The sequence below is a fragment of the Neoarius graeffei genome, chromosome 20, assembly GCF_027579695.1.
Source record: "Neoarius graeffei isolate fNeoGra1 chromosome 20, fNeoGra1.pri, whole genome shotgun sequence".
Taxonomy (NCBI): domain Eukaryota; kingdom Metazoa; phylum Chordata; class Actinopteri; order Siluriformes; family Ariidae; genus Neoarius; species Neoarius graeffei.
Genome location: NC_083588.1, coordinates 26,741,324 through 26,765,868, shown reverse-complemented (window position 1 = coordinate 26,765,868; position 24,545 = coordinate 26,741,324). Strand labels below are relative to the sequence as shown.

At 41.3% G+C, this 24,545-nt stretch overlaps 2 protein-coding genes across 6 annotated transcripts in view; both read right to left on the bottom strand.

The window, feature by feature from the left end:
• Positions 1-673: 673 nt before the first annotated feature.
• On the bottom strand, positions 674-2,593 carry LOC132869224 (putative nuclease HARBI1). 3 transcript variants are annotated; one of them, XM_060902564.1, is made up of 3 exons: positions 1,545-2,593; positions 1,133-1,426; positions 674-984 (listed from the first exon to the last, which is right to left on the bottom strand). In XM_060902564.1, the coding sequence occupies exons 2-3, from the start codon at positions 1,378-1,380 to the stop codon at positions 765-767; spliced, it is 468 nt and encodes a 155-aa protein (XP_060758547.1). In that variant the 5' UTR covers positions 1,381-1,426; positions 1,545-2,593; the 3' UTR covers positions 674-764. The 3 variants fall into 3 exon arrangements, with proteins under 3 accessions (XP_060758547.1, XP_060758545.1, XP_060758546.1); XM_060902562.1 differs by having other exon boundaries at positions 1,133-2,593; XM_060902563.1 differs by having other exon boundaries at positions 674-942; positions 1,133-2,593.
• Positions 2,594-6,600: 4,007 nt separating this feature from the next.
• ccdc137 (coiled-coil domain containing 137) overlaps positions 6,601-24,545 on the bottom strand; it is an 86,388-nt gene continuing 68,443 nt past the window's right edge. The window contains exons 2-6 of one of the 3 annotated variants that reach the window (XM_060901446.1): positions 10,348-10,454; positions 9,186-9,405; positions 8,972-9,033; positions 7,217-7,296; positions 6,601-7,040 (exon numbers count right to left, since the gene is read on the bottom strand). In XM_060901446.1, coding sequence (XP_060757429.1) covers positions 6,834-7,040; positions 7,217-7,296; positions 8,972-9,033; positions 9,186-9,405; positions 10,348-10,454 — 676 coding nt within the window. In that variant the 3' untranslated portion in view covers positions 6,601-6,833. Of the gene's footprint in view, positions 7,041-7,216; positions 7,297-8,971; positions 9,034-9,185; positions 9,406-10,347; positions 10,455-12,010; positions 12,106-24,545 lie in introns of all 3 variants that reach the window. The other 2 variants (XM_060901447.1, XM_060901445.1) reach the window with 2 other exon arrangements.

Below are 24,545 nucleotides of genomic sequence, written 5' to 3'. Positions count from 1 at the left end.
CGTAGTTAGCTGGGATAGGCTCCAGCTTGCCTGCGACCCTGTAGAAGGATAAAGCGGCTAGAGATAATGAGATGAGATGAGACACCACACATTGGCGTGCATATGTACAAACCTGTCTTCAACTCGGATACCTTCTTCTCTCTCCTCTTCCTCTAAATTAACGGTAGGCAATTATCCAACTTCCGGCGAGTGCAGCATCATTAGATGCGCCACCTACCATAGGGGAGTGTGTACAGAAGGGAACACCTCTCTGCCTGTTTAGCCGTGCATAAGGTGTAATTGATCAATCGCAAGTGGTTGGCGCGACACAATGGGTAGCCTAAATTAGATAGATAAACTAGATTTTTTTCTAGCATGAGAAATCGGAGGTATGGCGTGTGAAGACAATCAAATGCGTGTGTCTCACGCTCATTGCGTGAGAGTTGGCAGCCCAGGCTATAGTGATATGAAGATGTTTATGTGAGGTAGCCTGCTTTGCATGTCATTGAAATATTCTATGCATATTTTAGGAGAAGGCTCAGCACCAAAGTCTCTGTCCCCAGTTACATCAGTGGTGTACAGCGTGCTGGGGTCAGATACAAGCATCACTGGTATTGAGGGTGCTGCTGACCCGGCAATGCAGTTATTGTTACAGATCGAGGCGTAAGCATTGTGCAATAATCAGACACTGAAATGTATGCATAGTGATATTTAATGAAAGAGTAAACAACACCCAGCTCCCAAAAATGTGCTCACAAAGTTATCCTAATAACAATATCTCCTCCCTAGGGCACAGGAGGATCAACACCCAGAAGATCCTCCTCTTCCTCTCCCACATCCTCCTCTTCCTCTCCAACGTCCTCCTCCTCGTCTCCCATGTCCTCTTCCAGCTGCAGCATCTCCCTCCAGTGGGCATCTGTCTCCTCCTGCCACCCCTCTCCTTCCTGCTGCAGGTGCCAGTTCCTCACCCCGATGGAAAAAAAAATGAAGATGGAAATACACGTGCTTAGAAGGCAAAAGAAGGTTTTGAAGGAAAAAGAGAGGCTCTTGAAATTAAAGAGCGACTATTACACATTGCTAATAGACAAAATGAAAAATGACACCCAATAAATGACCCAGGATGAAGTGTTTTGCTGTCTTATTTTTTTCTTACCAGTGTGTATTCACAAAGTAATCCCTGTATGCCAGTCCACTTTGTTCCACTTCATCCAAGTTTATCACATTTTCACTGCCATCATCATCATCATTGTTGTCGTCATTGTCATCATCCCTATCCTCCGGCTGTGGGATATTCCTTTGCTGGCAGAGGTTGTGAAGAATACCACACACAGTGATAACTCTGCTGGCTCTCTCTGGGCTGAGTCTTATTTCACTGTGTAGTACATGAAATCTGCGTTTCATTTGGCCTATTCCTCTCTCCACAACACTGTGTGTCCTTTTGTGTGCTCTAACATACACCAAGAAAACAGTAAACATTGTTAAATGTGTGTGCAGTCTTTAAGTCATGATATGGAATTGTATGAATTGTAAATAGCCTTAATACTGTACAGTCATGACAACCTTACCTGTTATAACTTAACTGTGGTCCCGGCTGTGGATTGAGGTAAGGAGTCAGTAGCCACCTTTTGCATGGATATCCACTGTCCCCCAGCAAATGACACGTGGTGTCATACGTGGTGCCCCTCGAAAAGCTGCCTCAAACCACTCTCCATCAATATTCTTGAATTGTGTGTTGATCCGGGCCATTTCGCAACAATGTCCAGTATGGTGTAATGTGAGTCAAAGACAAATTGTGTATTTATTGAATTAAATTTTTTGCGATTGACAAAGACGTATTCATCCTGAGAGGGCGCAATTATTCTTATATGCATCCCATCAATGGCACCGATCACACCAGGCATACCTGCAATCTCCATAAAGTTGCCTTTGATCCTTTGTTGATGGCGATGGTCTAAAGGGAACCGGATAAACTGACGGATTATATGGGGTCTATAGAGCGCGTTGATGGTTTGATTGATGGAACGGCTTACTGATGGCTGTGATAGTCCTAAATTGTCCGTGTTGCAGAGCTGCATTTTCCCCGTAGCCAAATACCGGAGTGTTGACAAACACTTCAACTCCGGCGTTATCGGGTTATTTCGGTTAGTTGGGGACATTATTGCGTCCCTCACCAACTCAACTACAACTTCTATCCCTTCACGATCCAATCGGTATCTTTTTAATAATTCCCTATCATCTAACGTCTCTAAAACATTGCATCGTGGAATGATAGCAGCTATTTTAGGACTTTTTGTGAATAGCTCTTAGTGAGTTAGGAGTCCTCTGGGCTCCTTTTAAGCTCTCCCAGACTTAAGTGCTACTTTTAGGCCTAAAATGTTTTGTGAATAACTCTTATTTTTTAAAAATTAGGAGTCCTAAAGTTACAACTGACACGCCCATTATTTTTAGGAGTTTCTCCTAAATTTGCCTGTTAGGAGCTACTTTTAGCCTTAAAATTCTTTGTGAATATGGCCCCAGATCTGTAAAATGTAGGTGTATGAATGTGTAGCTGCAGCTTCATGTTACCAAACATTAAGTGAATAGATTTTATGTTGAGGGGGAAAAAAGAAAATAAGCTGTGATATTAGCTAATGCTTTGTGTAAACATGTTTTTAATAAATAAATAAATAAATAAATAAATAAAAATAAGTGTCTGCTGCAGTATCTAAATGTTAATTTTTTTTTTTATTTATTATGCAGCAAATCCAGCCACTGGGGGTGCATAAGCATACTCTTGGTGCCAGTCCCAAGCCCAGATAAATTGGAGAGGATTGCATTAGGAACGGGATCCGGCGTAAAACTATGCCAAATCTAACATGTGGATTGAAAAGAGAAATACCATACCGGACCAGTCGGGGCCCAGGTTAACAACGACCGCCTCTGGTACTGTTGGTCAACAGGGTACTGGTGGAAAGTATGCTACTGTTGTGTCAAAATGGGGGGGGGGGGGGGGGGGGGCAGCATCTTAGGAGAGAGCGTGAAAGATGGAAGGGAAGGAACTTAGAATTAAGGGTAGGAACACTGAATGTGGGAACACTGGCAGAGTGAGAGAGTTAGCAGGTATGATGGAAAGAAGGAAGTTAGACATTGTGTGTGCAGGACACAAGGTGGAAAGGAAGCAAGGCTAAGAACATGGGAGATGGATGCAAGTTGTTTTATTATAGAGTCGATGGAAAGAGAAATGGTGTTGGTATTGTTTTGAGGGGAGAGTTGGTCAACAGTGTGACTGTTGTGAAGAGAGTGTTAGATAGAGTGATAGGCATGAAGTTGGAGATTCAAGGAGTGGTAACCAATGTTGTGTGCGTGTATGCCCCACAGGTTGGATGTGAGCATGAAGAGAGTGTCTTTCTGGGAAAAGATGGATGAAGTGGTAGAAAGTATACCGAGGGAGGAGCACGTGCTGATGGGAGCAGATTTCAGACATGTTGGTGAGGGAAAACAGAGGAGATGAGGGTGTGATGGGCAGATATGGTGGACGAGAAAGAAATGTGGTAGGGCAAATGGTGGTTGATTTTTCAAAGAGGATGAATTTGGCAATAGTCAATACATACTTTGAGAAGAAAGAGCAGTACAGGGTGACATTTAAGAGTGGAGGAAGATCTACACAGGTGGACTACATACTCTACAGAAGGGGTAACCTGAAGGAGCTTGGAGACTGTAAAGTGATGGCAGGGGAGAGTGTAGCTAGACAACATTGAGTGGTCATGTGCAGGATGAGCTTGAAAGTGAAAAAGAGGAAGCGTGAAATAGTGGAGCCGAAGATTAAGCGGTGGAAACTAAAGAGGTTGAACATCAGAAGGAGTTTAGGGAAGAAATGAGACGAGCATTGAGTGGTAATGGAAGTCTGCCAGAAGATTGGGATACTACTGCTATACTAGTAAGAGAGGCAGCAAGGAAAGTGCTAGGGTGGTCATCGGAAAGGAGGAAGGAAGACAAGGAGACATAGTGGTGGAACAATGTAGTGCAGGAAATTATAAAAGAGAAGAGGCTAACACAAAGAGGAATTGGGACGATCAGAGATGAGGAAAGCAGGCGGTTATACAGAGAGATGAGACAGAAGGCAAAAAGAGCGGTAGCGAAGGTGAAAGCAGATGCATACCAGGAGTTGTACGAAAGACTGGAGACCAAAGAAGGAGAGAAAGACCTGTACAGACTAGTTAGGCAGAGAAACAGGGAAGCGAGGGATGTACAGCAGGTAAGAGTGATGAAAGATGTAAATGGAAATGTGCTGACAAAGAGAGTGTATTAAGAAGGTGGAAAGAGTACTTAGAGGATTTATTAAATGAGGAGAATCCAAGAGAGAAAAGGTCAGATTCGTTGGAGACAGCAAATCAGGAAGCAGAGTTGGTTAGTAAGGATGAGGTGAGGGCAGCCACGAAAAGCTAGACAACTGGGAAAGCAGTCGGACCAGATGGTATCCCGATTGAGGCTTGGAGATGTTTGGGTGAGACGGCTGTGGAGTTCCGAACGAGATTGTTTAATAAGATCCTAGAGAATGAGAAAATGCCAAATGGGGGGGGGGGGGGGGGGGGGGGGGGGGAGTGTGCTAGTCCCAATATAAAAGAATAAGGGAGATGTACAGAGTGATAAAATTGATGAGCCACACCATGACGTTATGGGAAAGGGTATTGAAGAGAGGTAGCAATCTGTGAACAGCAGTACAGGTTTACGCCAAGGAAGAGCATGTTGGATTTTTGCTTTAAGAATGTTAATGGAGAAGTACAGGGAAGGCCAAAGAAAGCTACACTGTGCGTTTGTAGACCTGGAGAAGGCATACGATATAGTGCCGAGAGATGAGTTATGGTATTGTATGAGAAGTATATCAGAGTGGTACAAGACATGTCTGAGAACCGTGAAACAGCAGTGAGGTGTGCAGTTGGAACGACTGAATGGTTCAAGGTGAAGGTGGGACTCCATCAAGGATCTGCTTTGAGTCCTTTTTTGTTTGCCATAGTGATGGATAGCTTGACCAACGAAGTGAGGCAAGAGTCACCATAGAACATGATGTTTGTGGATGATATTGTGATACGTGGTGAAAGTAGAAAGGAGGTCGAGTTGGGTTTGGAGAGATGGAGGTATGCATTGGAACGAAGAGGAATGAAGGTGAGCAGTAGCAAAACAGAATAAATGTGCATCAATGAAAATGGGAGTGTAGTGAAGATGCAAGGAGTAGACGTAAAGAAAAGTTGGTGAATTCAAGTACCTGGGTCAACTGTGCAGGAAAATGGGGGCTGTGATAGTGAGGTGAGAAAGAGAGTGCAGGCAGGGTGGAGCAGTTGGAGAAGGATTTCAGGAGTCATTTGTGAAAGGTAAGCTGTATAAGACAGTAGTGAGACCAGCTATGATGTATGGATTGGAGACCGTACCCTTAACGAAGAGACCAGAGGCAAAGTTGAAGGTGGCGGAGTTGAGGATGTTAAGATTTGCGATGGGAGTGATGAGGTTGGACAGGATAAGGAATGAGCACATCAGAGGGACCACACATGTGGAGAGCTTGGGAATTAAGCCAAGAGAGATGAGACTGAGATGGTATGGCACATCCTGAGAAGAGATTGGTTAGGTGACCCCTAATCGGGAGCAGCCAAAAGATGATGATTATGCAGCAAATGAACCAATCTGAAGATGATCCTTGGCCAGTGATTCCTGGGTCCTTGGATGATCAGATCTACAACAGTCCTAGATACAAAATTTTGAAATAAGAGATGTAGGTGTAGTTATAAAAATATATAAATATTCTATATTTGTGTGTTGCCTAATGAAATTAGAAAGATCCATTTTGTCCTGTATTTGACATTCCCTTTATTACTGCTACAATTCTATTTTATGAATTTGTATTGTTATATTCTGCAGTTTGATTCCTATGAATCTTATTGTGGCTTATTTTGTGAATCTTACTGTTAATACTTAATGTGTTCAAGTCATAGTGTATTAGTCATTAACTAATTTTGTGTAAAACAAGTGTGTACGGTTTGTGCTAAAAACATGCCTAAATGTGTGTAGCCAAGGACAGTACATAATGTGTTAATATTACACATCTTCCTGTTAACCTTCCTGACACATGCACTGTCAAAATTAACACAAATGCTGTACCAAAACTCACCCACTGATGTAAAAGAATTTAACACCGTTTGTGTCAGTTTTAACACTTCCTTTCTTAAGTGTAGACTGTCTAATAACTACCAACTTCTGTCTAATAATAGCCTCCACACTGACCCAACATGTCTCGACAGTACACATCATGTTTTCTGATATCTTGTAATTCAAAATGTGACATTTTTCTGTCAAACCCATAATGGTGTCTGTGGCTAAAAAAGGGACTTTATTTTGGTTCTTAGCTAGTTGGTAAAGTAACTGCTCCCTTCCTGCCATTTAAACAGTGCAGACCTCCATTAAGTTTCCACGCTTTCTGTAGTCTCCTTCACCACCCCATTTCCTGCTCCAAACATCAAAAAGCCAAGGATGGCTTATCCTGTCCTGGTATCTCTCAACACCATATTTCCAGAAAATTGGGTCCAAAGCATTCAGACATTTTCAGAAACAAACAATGAAATTAAAAATGTCAAACATTAACATCAATAAATGTTTGTTTTAAATCAGTATATTTAATAATAGTCAGCATGTTTAGCCATATGGTATGAATGTTCTTTTGCTTTCTAAACACCTAATAAAAAAGTTAGTTTTAGGCCTACATAAAAACTGGCAATGTTTGAACACACAAACTCCAAACATGTGTAGTGCCATTAGCCGATATGCAACATTCTTACTATAGAATGATTAAGTTCTTAATTTACAGGATTGTTTAAAAAAAAAAAAAGTTACAACTTCCTTGTGCGTTTTTGAGCGTTTAAGTATTTGTTTATCCCCGCCTTTTGCTCTCGTATCTGCCTTTTCAGTTGGCGGTAAGCATGGACCACCCTTTCATGTTCTTCCCCAATTATCTTCTGCCTTGCCAAGGATGGTGCAGCTGTTGAGACATCAGTGTGATCAAGTATAGAACTCCGAAGGAGGCTACTGGATGCTCTCTAGAGAAATTTGCCAAACATAAAAATAGTGAGACTTTTTAGTAGCAAAAAAAAAGACAGAATAAATGAAAATGAACATACAACCATTTAGTATGTTCAGTATTTATAATAGAATTTTTTTTGACAAATTACCTTCCCATAAATTAAAACCCATAATGGTTTCAGACATTGCTTACCTGAGGTTTCACGGGAGCCTTCTTTGGTTTGACAGACAGTGATGGAGGGGCCATGGCAACCTCTCCAAACTGTACTTTATCTTTAAGAAAACAAATAAAACAAAATTATTATATAAAATATACACACAAACTTGTGGTCAGAAGTTTACATACAGTGACATGAATGTCATCTTGGATATGGTGGTCATGGCAATATTTGAGCGTTCAGTAATTTCTTTGAGCTATTATTTTTCTGTGGTAGAATGATTGTACAGCATAATTTTAAAAAACCCACAAATTTGGTGCACAAGTTTTAATTTTCTTTGGGTTTTCTGAAATCAACACAGGGTTAAAATTATACATACAGGGACAAAAATTTACATATGCTTGCTTAGATTATTATTAATTCAGAGGTGCTGAAACTTCCAAAATGTCTACCTTGCCAAGGCTGAGGTCTTTTAACTTCCTGTTAGTGATCATGATTGACTACAGCTGGTAGCTTCTCTGTGCCTTCATAAAAAGGGTTTGTTTACAGCACTCATTGGATTGACCAACACACAATACAATGGGAAAGTCCAAGGAGCTCAGAGCAGATTTGAGAAAGAGGATTACAGATGTACACAACTCTGGAATGTCTCTTGGAGCCATTTCTAAAACAACTGCAGATGCCAAGATCAGTTCAAACAATTGTATGCACATTGTGAAGTGTAGTCACTTTGCTTCAAGAAAACCCAAATTGTCACCTTCAGCTGAAAGGAAGTTGGTTTGGATGGTCAGGAACAATCTGGGAACCACCATGGCACAGCCCTGCCACGAACTGGAAGCTGATGGATCACTGTCTACAGTTCAGCGAGTTTTACATCACCATGGACTAAGAGGCTGCTATCCAAGAAATAACCCCCTACTCCAAAATTGACACCTTCAAGCTTTAGTCAAGTTTGAAGCTAACCACATGGACAAAGAAAAAAGCCTTCTGGAGGATAGCTATACAGTCAGAAGAGACAAAGATCGAGTTGTTTGGTCACAATGACCACCATGCACAGAGGGACACTGTACCAGCTGGTGGTGGTGGTAGGATCATCATGCTCTGGGGCTGTTTTGCTGCCAGTGGAACTGGTTCATTGTACAAAGTGGATGGAATAATGAAGGAGGACTACCTCAGAATTCTTCAGCATAAACCATCAGAAACTTGAACACGACTTGGGACTTACAACAGGACATTGAACCCAAACATGCATCAGAGCTGGTTGTGGAGGATAAAGCAGGCTAATATTAAGCTTAAAACAAGTCCTGACTTCAGCCCTATTGAAAATATATGGACCGTGCTTATAAGTCGAGTCTATGCCAAGAAAAAACACAAATTTAATTTAATTCTACCAATTCTACCATGAAGAGTCATGAACTATCCAACCAGAATTCTGCCAGAAGCTTGTTCATGGTAAACAAAAATGAACAAGGTGAATCTTACAAAAAGACATTTTACCCAAATATTAGGTGTGCTGTATGTATAATTTTGACCCTGCATTGATTTCAGAAAACCCAAAGAAAATTAAAACTTGTACACCAAATTCTAGTGTTTTTGTTTTGTTTTTTTTAAATTAAAGATGCATGCTATACATTCTGCCACAGAAAAGGACAGCTCAAAGAAATTACTGGAAGCCCAAACATTGCCATGACATTCATATCTAAGATGACATTCATGTCACTGTATGTAAACTTCTGACCACAACTAACATTATATGCATGTCAGTGAGTTCTTTGTTAATGAGTACATGCCTTTTACCACATACTCCTGTTGCTTGACTTTTTTCTTATGCAGCCATCTTCGTTTATTAAACCTTATTAGAAAGTGCACACAAAGGATTTAAAAAAAACACCACCCACCCCCACACACACAAAATCTCAAATACTTCAGCAACGGAGTCTTTGACAATACCATTAACAAATGTCCATAAGTAGATGTAGAAAAACAAACTGGTATTCCACTAACTCTTTTTTTTTAATCTCTCTGTTTGAAGTTGCTGCCTTCTCCTCTAGGTATCGTTCCGGATGTCTCTCTGGCTGGTTTTTGGCGAGAAAGAAAACATGCCGTGTTTCTTGTGACATACGCCGCAGGTAAGCTGTCTCGGACTCTTGCTTTCCCCTCCGAAAGTGTGGAACTCTGATGCGTTCCTGCTCACAGATTTCTGTCTGTGCTTTGGGCTTATATACTATAGTAAGAAATGGACAAAAAAAAAAGTTAGCAAATTTTCAAACATTACAGTAAAAGGCCATCTTGGCTATACAAATCTTTAAGACCTTATAGACCGAATTTCTTAAAGGTGGATCATTCCATGCCAAAATGAACCAATGGGCCATGCCCTTTGATCTCACATTTTCTTCATTTTGCCACCAAAATGTTCCTTTAGCCACCAAATGAAATCTGAAATTTAAGTCTTCTTTGTCAGATATACATGGTATTTATACTGTTTTAGTCAAACTTGAAATGAAGTATTCTCATATTTTGAGACTTAAGATTTTTTTTTTTTACGCTGTTGGCCATAATCATCAAAATTAAAAAAGAAAAATGCTTGAAAATTTAGTTTATGTGGAATGAGTCTAGAATATATTAAATTTTTACTTTCTTAAATAACTGATGGAAAATATTGAACTTTTTCACAATATTCTAATTGCTTGAGATGCACTAGGTATTTCTAAGAACTTAAGAGACTTATGAGAGAGGGTAGCTCTTCGGTAATGGAATTACATTCACAGCAAAATGTGGTAACATTTTTATTTGCAGTACTCAAGATAATGTTATTAAATTAAAATTTCACACTGTATGGGGTATCTTTTGACCTTAAAAATGAATAGCAAAATTGGCTGTTTAATTCTGTACGCAAAATGTTTTATGAGGAAAGAAGTCAGTAACGGAATTACATTAGGAAAAAAATGAACTTTCATTTCTTAATATTCAAACCAAGATTTCTCTGAAGCGACGATTGAAGTGATTTTTAAATATGATTAAAAATCATATACACTTTGCCTTGGATGATTAAAAATCAAGGTGCACTTTGCTTTGGATTCCATACTTTGGCAAAATCACCAATAAATTAAAAAAAAAAAAAACCACCACACACACACACACTGCGGTTGTACAAGACAGTGCATACTTAGTGCCGGTCCCAAGCCCAGAGGAGGGGAGGAGTATCCAGGAAGGGCATCCGGTGTAAAACCTATGCCGAATCGAATATGTGGAACAGATCCGCTGTGGTGACTCCTAACAGGAGCAGCCAAACGAAGAAGAGTTTTAATAAAAAAAAAAGAAAAAAAAGTCTCCATTGACTATGCACCAGGGAATTACGTGATCTACACATTGTGGTATGGTTACCACCCCTTTTTGGTGGAAACTCTGGAGGCTGACAACAAGTATCTGTATTTTGATAAACTCCGTGGTGGTCAGTGTCCTTTTAACCGAACACTGGAATGGAGAGGTCGTATCCTGATATTTACAACTACCTCATCAAGTCTACAGGTAAATGTTGATTTCTGTCGTCTATGACATCTGTCTAGAGCGTTTTATATATAGCTGCCTTCTTAGACTGTTAAATGTGCAGATCCAGTTTGGCAGCTCTTAAACTAGACTGGACTGGAGATGGTAGTATTTTACCCTCACCTTCCTAGTTTATGTAGGTGAACAGTCCTTACCACTGCCATAAAATCAGTCTTTTGCTCTCCCTTTCCCTACTTGGTAGTAAGGAAAAAGAATGTGTGGATGTGTTTTACTGTTGATGGTGCAGGACACAACACAGCAACTTTTAGGCAACATTTAGTACTCTTTACACCTCTGCTAGCAATCACCAGAGATACCCTAGCAACCATCTAGGACACCATAGCAATTGCCTAGTAATATGTTAAACACTTGCTTAAGCTGCATAAAATCACTCTGCATTTAAACACACACACACACACACACACACACACACACACACACACCACCCCACCACACTTTTCTAGTTAGTTATCCTTTTCCACATGGGAGTATAGGGCTTTTTATTCCACTTTTTATGAAATCTGGCACAGAGTACAGTCTCTGTTACATTCATAGCAATTTTGGTGTATACCACTCAAGCACTCAATGCAAACTTGAACACATTTACAATAACGACAATCATGATTTCACTTTCTTCTGATTCTTCGAGTCATGCAAAGTTTGAATGCAATGATGTAAATTTTGATTTTTTTTATTCATTTTGTCTTCAATTTTGTGTCAGATTCATGAAACCAAGCCAAACAAAACTTATTTCTCCGATTTTTGGTACAGAATAGAGGATGGTTCATCCATAATGCAGAAACACTAATTTGACATGCAAGTCACCAAACAGGATGTGAGGCCATAGCTTGGCAACAGTCACTACGTTTACATGCACATAGAGAGAATCGAATTTCTGCCGTTGCTCGACTGAAATCGAAGTTCAAAATGCCATGTTAATTCGGCTGAAATTGAACCGAACTTGATTTCTCGGAATCGAGCTACACGACCTAGTTTATGCGATTTCTGCCGAGCTACTTTGTGCATGTATACCCTATCGAGCTAGTTGTCGAGCTACTTCCGGAAGTGACGAGTGACGAGACCACAAGCGGGAAACACAACAGCCTCGGTCGGCATGACAACAGTAGTAGCGAGCAGCAGAAGAGGTCAGGAGGAACAAACGAAGAAGAGAAAATGGCGATGTAGAGCTCTCTGAAGTGTGGGTGGAGCATAGAGGACGGCAGGACAAAGCTTCTGGTACTAATAGGCTTTTAATTGTCAGACTTTTCAGTTTAACAGCCTACTTTTATTCTTGAGAGAAGCGCGCGCGCTGTGTTCTAGTCCCGGGATGAGCTGTCCCCTCTGCTCTCCCTCTGCCTCCTTAAATAGGGCGCGGTTACTGGGAAGACACACAAACACAGGTTAATTACCGTCAGGTTTAGTGATTCTGCCACTCACCTTCCCTGGCTCCGCCCTCCTGTCACAGACCGGCGCTTGACCACGCCCCCACTGCCACAGGCAAGCAGAAATGTGCACTTCTGGAGCAATGAGGAGACAGAGTTCATGCTCATTCAGCTTAAGGAGTTGAATATATTAAAATTCATGGACAGGAGAAAAACGCGCAATGGAGAACACGGAACTGATAACTTTGTTTACACTCTTGAATAGCTCTTCATGACGACAACCGGAAGTGTACCAACACGATGGGGCATGTTGCGCCACCTGTGGCTCGGGTGCACCATGCACCTCACACAATAGCCCGATTTCAGTTGTGTGCATGTATGATTGGATTTCTCTGGCACCCTGCTGGGACCTTCAGCTCGATTACCGACAGCAGCTCGATTTGGATGTGCATGTAAACGTAGTCAGTGTGACAGTCAGACCAAACATTGTAGTTGACTGAAGAACCTCAACCTGAAGGACTCCAAGGTAGAGCCCTGCACTCCCGCGGGACCCGCCGCAAAGCAGTGCGGCGCGGGAAAAATTTTGAAAGCTCATTGCAGGCGCGGGCGGGACCGGAAGTGCACATATGCGCGTGTGGGTGGGAGCGGGAGTGCACATATGCGGCGCGGGCGGGAGCGGTGATAAGCTGCAGTCCCGCTAACTAAAAACGTGTTTGAAATAAAATTTATAAATTATTAATTTATGTCTATCATATATAATTTGTGCTGGATATTTTTATTTGGCATTAATAAAAACATTTTAAGATGCCTAAATTTGCAGAGAGAGTCAGATTGCCAGATTGAGTGAGGAATGGCATCTTAAATTTGCCACTGATCACCCTAACGGGAAATCCTTTGATCACTCTAATGACTCGCCGTTCACACCCAGCCTCCAGTGACCCACACTAACATGATGCCTCAATGACACCTTAGAGGAGCTGGTCATCAGAATTCTGATTCTGATCCAGGAGAGGATAAATATCTCTCGTTCGTTTCTCGATTCTTTTCCTCTTCCGTGTTTGAGATCTCCAATCATGGCAGAAGAGCAGAGCTCCTTTACTGAATCTCACAGTGCTTCAAAAGTAAGTGCTGGTTTAAAAAGAGGTACATTTACCGTTAAAAAGTCAAGAGTCCTGAAATCGGACATTTGGAAGTCGTTCTCACTCGTGTACGATGCGGATGGAAATCAGCTGCCCTTTGCTTGCTGTGATAAGTGCCAAAAGGTTCTGACATACAACAGCCATAAATCAGGTACATCAGACCTGTCATCGCATATGCGTGTGCGCAACGCCTAGACGCACTGCTGTCACCAAGTCACCTTGTCCCAAATGGAATTGACATGCTGTATAAAGTAGCAACTTTCCTTACTCCAAAGCTGCGTCATCTTAGGATGATCAATGCAAATGAAAGACAATACGTGACGGAAGCTGTGAAAGAGATGACCGAGGAGTTGGGGTTTGATGTCCAAACTGATGAAAGTGCGGAGCCACCTCCACCTAAAAAGGTCACTTTTCGTGAGTTTGAGGAATGGGAGGATGTCGGTGCTACGGGTGCTGAATCAAAGTCTGTAAACTCCGAGATTGATGATTATCTGAAAGTGAAACTCATTGGATCCGAATCACACCAATCTAAAGATATCCTGCTGTGGTGGAAAAATCACTGCTATGACTTTCCCACACTTGCCAAACTGGCACGGCATGTACTGGCCATTCCAGGTTCCAGCGCACCATCCGAACGCGCGTTCAGCATATGTGGTCGCATACTGGAGGAAAGGCGCAGTATGTTGAAGCCCTCAACAGTGAACAATTTGCTGTTTCTCCATAGCTGTTCAAAGAACCCGATATCCTAAGCAATAGGCTTAGTTGTTTCGTTTACCTGCGTTTGATTTTCTCGTTTTTCTTATTCATATTCAAACAAGGTCAGCTATGTTATATTGAGTTTAACACTTGCACGGAGGCTCAAGCCCAAATAGTTTTAGAAATGTGCAACCATAGCCCTATAATGTCTACAGTAGCCTATACTGTCGATTTTTTGTTGTTGTAGGCTAGGACTGTGTTTTGTTATAACATTTATATATGCTATGCTTATAGGGTATTCTATAGGATATTCTAGTTAGAAATGCTTAACAAATGTAAACTGGGTTAGCCTAATGTTTTGTATGGCTGAACAATAAATATACCAAATTTCCACTTGGAATTACGTGCTCGCCTGTCTTTTATTATTATTATTATTATTATTATTATTAGTGCTGTAAAAAATGTTGCGTTATTATCGCGTTAACTTGACTCAATTTTAACGGCGATAATTTTTTTTTATCGCGAGATTAACGCTCTGTGACATGATGTAGGTTTTTCATAAGCTTTTGAAACTAGTAGATATGGGATTTATGGCTCTTTGATGGGATCCGCATCTTTGTGATCCGTTCTTTGAAAAGAGCCGTTCAAAAGACTGGCTCATTTGGCTCTTTTTAAATATTTATTCAGTTTTAAGAAGACAGCGTCTGTAAACTCAATGCTATCCCAGAAATCCTTCCTGTAATATGCAAATTTGGCCACCTCTGATTGGACAGCGCGACACATCAACAGGCAGAAAAAGTGTAAAAGTACGAAATGTGTTAAGTGAGATGAAACAGTAAAGATCAGATTCAATGCAATATTTATCAACGAACAACTTAAAAGTTAATATAATAGTGTACTTTATATTATAATAAAGCATGTCAAGCCTACCGGCACTGTGTAACCTGTCTCTCTGATTAAAGTTGCAGACTAACTCAAGCAGTAAATCACTTCACTGAGTGAAGTGGAAGAAGAGTGAAGTTCACTCCTCTTGCTAGCTCTGCTTTGCAATAAAAAAAACAAAAAAACCCCACCATTGGTACAAAGCAAGCCCATTCACTTTTTTATGCTGATCAGAGAATTACAATGGTTTCTCATGTGATAAAAATGTGCGATTTGCGATTAAATATTTTAATCGCTTGACAGCACTTAACTTGATTGTTGTATTATTATTAGAGACACTACATGCTGAATTCAGAAACAAGGTAAATAATAACAAACGTGAACGTGAGCTGTAGAAATTTATGCTCAAATCCACTCAAAGTAGGGGGCGGGGCACCATCACGCTGTGTCAAGACAAGAACTTTCCTGAGAAATAACGCGAACGTCTGCATCATGCGGGATTTGTGGGTGGGATCGGGACAAAATATGGCAGGTGCGGGCGGGAGCGGGACTGAAAATCATAATTTTTTTGTGGGCGCGGGCGGGACTGAAAATCATAATTCTTTGCGGGCGCGGGCGGGAGCGTGACTGCACAATGCGGGCGCGGGTGGGAGCGTAACTGAAAAATCCGACCCGTGCAGACCTCTACTCCAAGGCTACATTCACATTACCAGGCTGAAGTGACTCAAACCTTATACATACGTGATGTTTTCAAATCAGTTTTGAATAATTTTGGCCATGTTCAAACGGTCAGTCTAAATTCCATTTATGTGCATATCTAATTGGAATCCAATCATACATCGAGTCTGAACAGCCAAATCATGAGATCTGATCTTTACAAATCCATTTAAAACCATATTTGCATGTATGATTCAAATCACATTTTTTTCAAATCCGTGTAGGTCTGATTGATTAGACTTTAGGTTAACGCCATGTAATGTTCACATTTACATATAAGAAACATGATAGTTTGGTGGCGCATGAAATAAAGCAGACCAGGCAAGACTCCTCCAACTGCGGCTCCACACTGCCATATGGTAAATAATCAATTAGACCAGGGGTTCTCAACCTTTTCTGCTTTGAGGCCCACCTATTCATACTTGTAATGAGTTGGGGCCCATTTAAAAAAGATCCAGTTATTTTGGCTCACTTATTCTATTAGAATCTAGTAATCTACTGTAAAGTGTATTAACAGAATGCAACATAACTCCCTGTTACAGATGGGGGCACAGGAATTAAATAAATGCAATAAAAACAAACTGGTTTTAATTGTAGGTATTCTATTTAAAACTGTATGGCTGTGTTAGAAGCCAGCATGAAACCATGCATGCAGGGCATTCTCAGTGAAAACGGATTAACGATCCAAAAGTGGAGTCTGATCGATTAACACAATAACTTATTGCCATGTTTGTGTACAGAAAACAAGCAAGTTATTAAAACCAAGTAGTACACTCAAAAGAAGTTGATATAGAAACCACTCAATGGGATAGATCCTTACACGATAAAGAGGGATTTTTCCTATGAAAGAAAAATTTAGGAGCTAAATTTGACATTAGTAGAATAAATTTTTATCCTATTGTAGCTGGAACTAAATACAAATAGTTAACTTATACATACTATTAATTAACTTAATATGAAGATAATTAACAGATACCTCAACTAATTTTAAATTAAAGATTGTATATAATTTTTAGTCTTTTGTATTTGTAATTATTTGTAACTGTGCATGCACAACCCCACCAGCTCTGCTGATCAACTTATCGTGTTTAAATAAAGTTATTCATTCATTCGTTCATTCATTATGAGCTGGAAAATTATCCATCCATTGAGTTCCCAGACTTCTCAAACTACCTGGTGCTGGAGGCATTGTTCTACATGGGCAAACAGATGAAAACCTGCAAGAGCATGGAGGCGTACACCTTTTTATATATGACTGGGTCAAAAATCTGGGGATCAAAACACTACAAGATAAATCCTGTATCACTTTTGCCCTGGCAAGGAGGAATTTCTGGGCTTTGCACACGTCTTTGCGATGGTTGCTAGGATGCTAGAAGTTTTAGTATCGGGTGTAAACAAACCACAGCTGCTCAACTCCCAATCCTCCCTGCTCTTCTCTTCCAGCAGGCATCACAGATCCATATAATTTACCCACAAATGGATTTATTTATTTTGTCCACTGCACGTGCAAGCTCTGTGTGTGTGTACGCACGCACAGGGGGGTTAAATGCAAAGGAGGAACATGTCTATTATTGACCCATTCTTCTTAATTTATCCACAAATGTATTTATTCCATTTGAAAGGTGTTTGTCAAACCAGCTACCGGATTTGCGACACTATGACATCTTGAACTATTTAGTGTTTGGCTTCAAACCTGATAAAAATTTGCAGCCCTGTGGTTGAGAAACAGTGAACTAGACTGCATTTTCTCTGTGGAAATGCAAAGTGTGCTTACTGAGCTGTAGCACAACAGCTATCATGCTAAGACACTGGGACTAACAGCTAGCATTCTAATATGCTAATGGATAACATGGTAACAGCTAGCATACTTATGCCCTGTCCACATGGCAACGGATTCAGGTGACTCCGATACAATTGCTTATCGTTTAGGCCTGGCGTCCACACGGCACCGGCGTTTTGGGTGCCCAAAACGCAATCTTTTTGAGAACGGGTTCCAGAGTGGAAAGATCTGGCAACGTTGCCGTTGTGAAGTCGTCTGGATGAGTAGAACGGATTTGTTTACGATGACGCCACAACCACATGACTGAGTGCTTCACGCCGGGTAGAAGTGTAACGAACTCGATGCGAGTTGTCAACAAATCCTATAACTTGGTTCATGAAACGCGCTTACAAAATATTTTCACTGTGAATATTTATTGTGTAATGGTGCAAAGTGAGAGAGAGAGAGAGAGAGACTCTGCCCTTAGGGCAGAGTCAATCCCGCCATCAAAAATAGGGAAAAAAAGGAGCGATCTTACCTCTTCAGATGTGGGTTTAAGTCCTACAATACATTCCTCAAAAAGGGCGTAGAAGAAATTAATCCATCAATGTGCATCATTCAATTTATTCCGGACCATTAAAGATGCTGCCTTCCGCGTAGAATCATACATCATCCTCGTCGCCATATTGGATAGGTCAAAGCGGAGAATAAAGATTCATGTGCTGCGTTTAACTGTACCAACAGGTTTACCATCCAAACGAGATCATATGGGATTACCTTTCACAGGTGAGAAACAACAAATTAATCCATCAACGTGTATCATTCAATTTATTCCGGACCATTAAAGACGCCGCCTTCCGTGTAGAATCATGTCATCCTCGCCGCCATTTTGGAGAGGTCAAAGTGGAGAATAAAGATTAGCTGCGTTTAACTGTACCAACAGATTTGCTGTCCAAACGAGATCACATGGGATTACCTTTCATTGCATTTGGTCATTATAATGTAATTTTACAAACAGATTTTCCTGACTTTGTGGCTAATATGAAGTCTCGTGCATAATAGTTTATGCACATGCGTCCTTACTACTTCTATTGTTCTGGTGTCTCCGAAGGGACCGTCTTACAGCGCCCCTAGAGGTGTGGCATGTGTATTGCATCGTTTTCAGCAAGCGTTGCGTTGCCATATGGACCTGATATTTTACTGATTGTTGCCCATTTGGACGCGATATATTTTTAAATAACATCTCGTTGTCGTTGTCGTGTGGATGTAGCCTAAGGCTCATATGCGAACAGTTAACGTGATAGTCTACTAATGACAAACATGCTACCAGCTAGCATGCCAACAGATATGTCAATTGTGAGCATGCTAACAGCTAACATCCAAACATGCTAAGGTATTCACTAACACTTTCTGGCTAACATGTTAACTCTTAGCATGGGAACATGCTAATGCTAACAGCTAACACAGTAAGGCTTATATGCTAATGGATAATTTGTGTTGTGTATGCACGCGTGTGTATGCAAGTATTCCTAATAAAATGTTTACTCAGTTTAAGTTGATTTGTAGTCAAAGTTTCAAATGAGCAGATCCTTGCCAGATGCGTTTTTACCTATGGGGGAAATGGAAGGATGACTCAGTCAAGCTTTCAATAATTAGTGGCAATGTGGAGGAAAAAGGGATGGATGAAAGGCAAGACAAAGTCGAGTAAGAGTCAGACCTGAGATCACGGGTGTGATGGGTGAGTTGGCCTGAGGTGCCATATGAAGTTTGGTGGATGTGTGGTGAAGTGTTACTGAACAAGAGTACATTCATTTGAATAGGGCCAAAAATCAATGGAAGCTTATGTAGGGAAAAAGGGATGCATGAAAACCATGGAAAAGATGAGTGCAGGTCTCAGATGAGGAGATGGATATGTGCAGGGACTTGGCCTGACACCATGTGAAGTTTCATGATGTTTGGTCAGTCAGTTAAAAAAACTGAGTGTAAATGTTTTTCCTCCCGAAACTCGATTCATTTTTCAGTGGGGCCAAAAATCAATGGAAGCCTATGGAGGAAAAAGGGATGAGTGAAAAGAAAGGAAAAAGACAAGTGCAGGTCAGACCTGATTGCATGCATGTGTCAGAGTTGGCCTGAAGTATCACATGACATTTGGTGCATCTCCGATGGAGCGTGTCCAAGCAGGATGATTCAATTCATGAGCCCTATTCATTCTCTATTTGGGGGGAACACATGACAGAAAAACAGCAAGAACAAGAGAACGGGTGCATCGATCCAAAAGCTGTATACAAGCACATTCACTGGTTCAGGATGGACATTTCTGAATTGGAACGATGTCAGTATCTCAAAAGCTGTAGGAAGAGTAGCAGCTCCAAAAAATGAGTGTACAAGAATAAATAACTAACTAGACTGCATTTCCGCAGAGAAAATGCAAAGTGTGCTTGCTGAGCTGTAGCAGAACAGCTATCATGCCAGCATGCTAAAAGCTAGCATGCCAACATGCTAACAAGCTAACAGTTAGCATACTAATATGCTAACAGCATACTAACATGCTAAAAGCTAGCATGTTAACATGTTAATGCTAACATGTTAATGCTAACATGCTAATAGATAACATGTTAACAGCTAGCATTCTAAGGCCCTGTCCACACGGCAACGGATTCAGGTGAATCCGATACAATTGTTTATCGTTTCGGCCTGGCGTCCACACGGCACCGGCGTTTTGGGTGCCCCAAAACGCAATCTTTTGAGAACAGGTTCCAGAGTGGAAAGATCTGGCAACGTTGCCGTTGCGAAGTCATCTGGATGAATAGAACGGATTTGTTTACGATGATGTCACAACCACATGTGCTTCACGCCGGGTAGAAGTGTAATGAACTCGATGCGAGTTGTCAACAAATCCTATAACTTGGTTCATGAAACACGCTTACAAAATATTTTCACTGTGAATATTTATTGTGTAATGGTGCAAAGTGAGAGGAGAGAGAGAAAGAGAATGGAGCACTTGCATGTGACGTCACAGCCGATCCAGATTGTGACAGACGCCATCTTGTCGGTCAAACGCCATATTTCCGCCTTCTACTTCTGGTTCTACCTTTTCTTCTGGAAAACCCTACTATATACAATTCTACTACAACGGCTGCGGCTACAAGCTCTCCCTACTTGTGCACGTTTTTTATGTTTTTTGTGTGTATTTTTGCGTGTTGTTCGTCTGTACCGGACTTCAATATCCACTACAACCGTATGGACTTACTGGACATTGGTTTCCAGCAGAAAATGACGGTTTGTAGCGATTTCCATCGCATGCACAACATTCTGGACGAGATAGCGAGACCAGCAGGGTCTCCGTGGATTATCATCGGAAGCAAAGCGAAGGAGGCGGCGCCGGGAGCGGAAGCAAAAGCGAGGCTGCAGAGCCGGTGTTCTGTAAAGTTATCCTACCTCTTGGATTTGTCCTACCAAGCCTACTGCGCATGCGAGAAATCCAGGAGGGTACACCGGCCTGTTGACTAAGCTCAGAAAACAGCCACTCAAACCTCCACTGCTAAGCCTCTATCTCTCCAACGCCAGATGCATGGTAAACAAGACGGACGATTTGGAATTACAGCTGGAATTACCTTATTCTATTCTATAATCGGCTGGTCAGTGCTATACTTAAGTGACTTACCCATCCAATGAGGATTATTTTCTTGTTTACAAGATGCCACATCTAAGTCGCTGACAAATCCTGAATTTCTGTAAAGATAACTGTCCAGAGATTTATAAGCATGCAGTGCTTCACCACTGAACAGCGAGGGAAAGTTGATGAGGTAATTATACACGTCTGGGTATTCCGCTGGCAGTTCAACATCCACTGACACGGTCGTGAAAACTCCGTCCGGTAAGCCATAAGGGTCACTAATCTATAGATCGTTTATTTTAGACATATATCTAGTTATCTGTTCATTAGAAAAATGAGCCGTGTAGTCCGTCGGTTGAAATTGATCCATTCTGTACACGAGTGCAGCAGTATTCAGTGGTGTTTTTTACCGACAAGATGGCGGCTGTGTACTTTCCGGTCACGTGACTGCAAGATCTCTATAGCCCTTAGGCAGAGTCAATCCCGCCAGCAAAAATAGGGAAAAAAAGGAGCGATCTCACCTCTTCAGATGTTGGTTTAAGTCCTACAATACATTCCTCAAAAAGGGCGTAGAACAACAAATTAATCCATCAACGTGTAGCATTCAATTTATTCCAGACCATTAAAGACGCCGCCTTCCGCGTAGAATCATACGTCATCCTCGCCGCCATATTGGATAGGTCAAAGCGGAGAATGAAGATGCCTCATTCATTTGCTGCGTTTAACTGTACCAACAGGTTTACCGTCCAAACGAGATCACATGGGATTACCTTTCATTGTATTTGGTCATTATAATGTAATTTTATGAACAGATTTTTCTGACTTTGTGGCTAATATGAAGTCTCGCGCATAATAGTTTATGCGCATGCGTCCTTACTTCTTCTATTGTTCTGGTGTCTCCGAAGGGACCGTCTTACAGCGCCCCTAGAGGTGTGGCATGTGTATTGCATCGTTTTCAGCAAGCATTGTGTTGCCATATGGACCTGATATTTTACTGATCGTTGCCCATTTGGACGCGATATTTTTTTTAAATAACATCTCGTTGCCGTTGTTGTGTGTATGTAGCCTAACATGCTATTTGTTAAAATTCTAACACTTTAAGGCTAATATGCTGACAGCTATCATGCTAACAGCTAACAGGCTAACGGCTAGTATGTTAACTTTTAGCATGCTAACACGCTGAGGGTGACATGCTAACAGCTAACATGCTCAGGCAAACTCGCTAACAGCAAACATGCGAACTCTACATGCTACCATGCTAATCTTAACATGTTAACAGCTCTCATGATAACATGCTAACAACTCACGAGCTAACAGCAGGCATGATATCGTAATGGGTAACATACTAACAGCTAGCATGGTAACACGTGAATGCTTACATGCTAATTGCTATGGTGTGTGCGCGCATGTAAGTATTCCTAATAAAGTGGCCATTGAATTGAAGTTGATTTGCTGTCAGTCTCAAATGAGCAGATCCTTGCCAAATGCATCATCACCTATAGGGGAAGGGAGGAATGACTCAGTCAAGCTTCCATTGATTAGCGGCAAAATGGAGAAAAAATTGACGGATCAAAGGCAAGATAAAGACGAGTGTGGGTCAGAACCGATATCATGTGTGTGATGGGTGATTTGGCCTGAGGTGCCATATGAAGTTTGGTGGATGTGTGGTGAAGTGTTACTGAGCAAAACTCCATTCATTTGAATGGGGCCAAAAATCAATGGAAGCCTATGGAGGTAAAAAGAGATGCGTGAAAACCAAGGAAAAGACGAATGCAGGTCTCAGATGAGGGGATGGATCTGTGCAGGGACTTGGCCTGAGGCATCAAGTGAAGTTTCTTGAAGTTTGGTCACTTGGTTAAAAAAAAATTGATGGAGAGTGAAAGTTTTTCTCCTGAAACACCATTCATGGGGCCAAAAATCAATGCGGCCAAAAATCAATGCAAGCCTATGGAGGAAAAAGGGATGAGCAAAAAGAAAGGAAAAATATGAGTGTGGGTCAGAATCGATTGCATGTATGTGTCGGGGGAGTTGGCCTGAAGTATCACATGAGGTTTGGTGCATCTGCGATGGAGCGTGTCCGAGTAGGACGATTCGATTCATGAGCTGTATTCATTCTCTATGGGAAAAAAACAAAAGGAAAAAAAGAGAATGGGCGCGTTGATCCAAAAGCTGTATACAAGCACACTACACCACTTCGGTCCAGACGTCTCAGAGTTGGCACGGTGTCTATCTAGAACGCCCTAAGAGGAGTAGTGGATCCAAAAAAACGTGTCAGAATAAGGCAGAATAAGTAAACTTAAGAACAATAGTGTGCTAAAGCTTGAGCAAGCACACTAACTAGATTGCATTTCCACAGAGAAAATGCAGTGTGCTTGCTGAGCTGTAGCAGAACAGAAGGAAAAAGAAAAGACGAGTGCAGGTCAGACCCGATTGCATGAATGTGTCGGGGGAGTTGGCCTGAAGTATCACATGAAGTTTGGTGCGTCTCTGATGGAGCATGTCTAAGTAGGATGACTCGATTCGTGAGCCCTATTCATTCTCTATGGGTTAAAATACAACCCCAACTCCAAAAGAGTTGGGACGCTGTGTAAAACATGAAGAAAAACAGAATGTGAAGATTTGCAGTCATGGGAACCCTATATTTCATTGAAAATGGTATAAAGACAACATATTAAATATTGAAACTGAGAAATTTTATTGTTTTTTGAAAAATATATGCTCATTTTGAATTTGATGTCAGCAACACATTTCAGAAAAGTTGGGACAGGGGCAACAAAAGACTGAAAAAGTTGTGTAATGCTAAAAAAAAAAAGCTAATTTGATTAATTGGCAACAGGTCAGTAAGATGATTGGGTATAAAAAGAGAATCCCAGAGAGGCAGGGTCTCTCAGAAGTAAAGATGGGGCGGGGTTCACCGCTCTGTGAAAGACTGCGTGGACAAACAGTGCAACAATTTAAGAATAACGTTCCTCAATGTAAAACTGCAAAGAATTTGGGGGTCACATCATCTATGGTCCATAATATCATTAAAAGATTCAGAGAATCTGGAGAAATCTCTGTATGCAAGACACAAGGATGAAAACTGACATTGGATGCCTGTGATCTTCAGGACCTCAGGAAACATGTGTCTGTAGTGGAAATCACTGTATGGGCTCAGGAACACTTCAGAAAACCATCGACTGTGAAAACACTTCATTACTGCATCCACAAATGCAAGTTAAAACCAGATATAAACAATATCCAGAAACCCCGCCCCCTTCTCTGGGCCCGAGCTCTTTTACGATGGACTGAGGCAAAGTGGAAAACTGTCCCGAGGTCTGATGAATCAAAAGCAGAAATTCTTTTTAGAAATAATGGACACCATGTCCTCCAGGCTAAAGAGGAGAGGGACCATCCGGCTTGTTATCAGTGCTAGCTCAAAAGCTAGCATCTGTGATGGTATGAGGGGGCATTAGTGCATATGACATGGGTAGCTGGGAAGGCATCATTAATGCTGAATGATATTAACACGTTTCACAGCAATATGCTGCCATCCAGACAAAATCATTTTCAGGGAAGGCCTTCCTTCTTTCAGCAAGACAATGCCAAACCGCTTTTTGTACATATTACAACTGCATAGCATTGCTC

What these genes read in the sequence shown, in the direction of transcription:
- LOC132869224 (XM_060902562.1), bottom strand. Translation starts at nt 1,455, where the DNA reads ATGTTTACTGTTTTCTTGGTGTATGTTAGAGCACACAAAAGGACACAC. An exon ending in TACTTTGTGAATACACACTG is followed by an intron (nt 985 to 1,132) that starts GTAAGAAAAAAA and finishes TTGCCTTCTAAG; the next exon opens with CACGTGTATTTCCATCTTCA.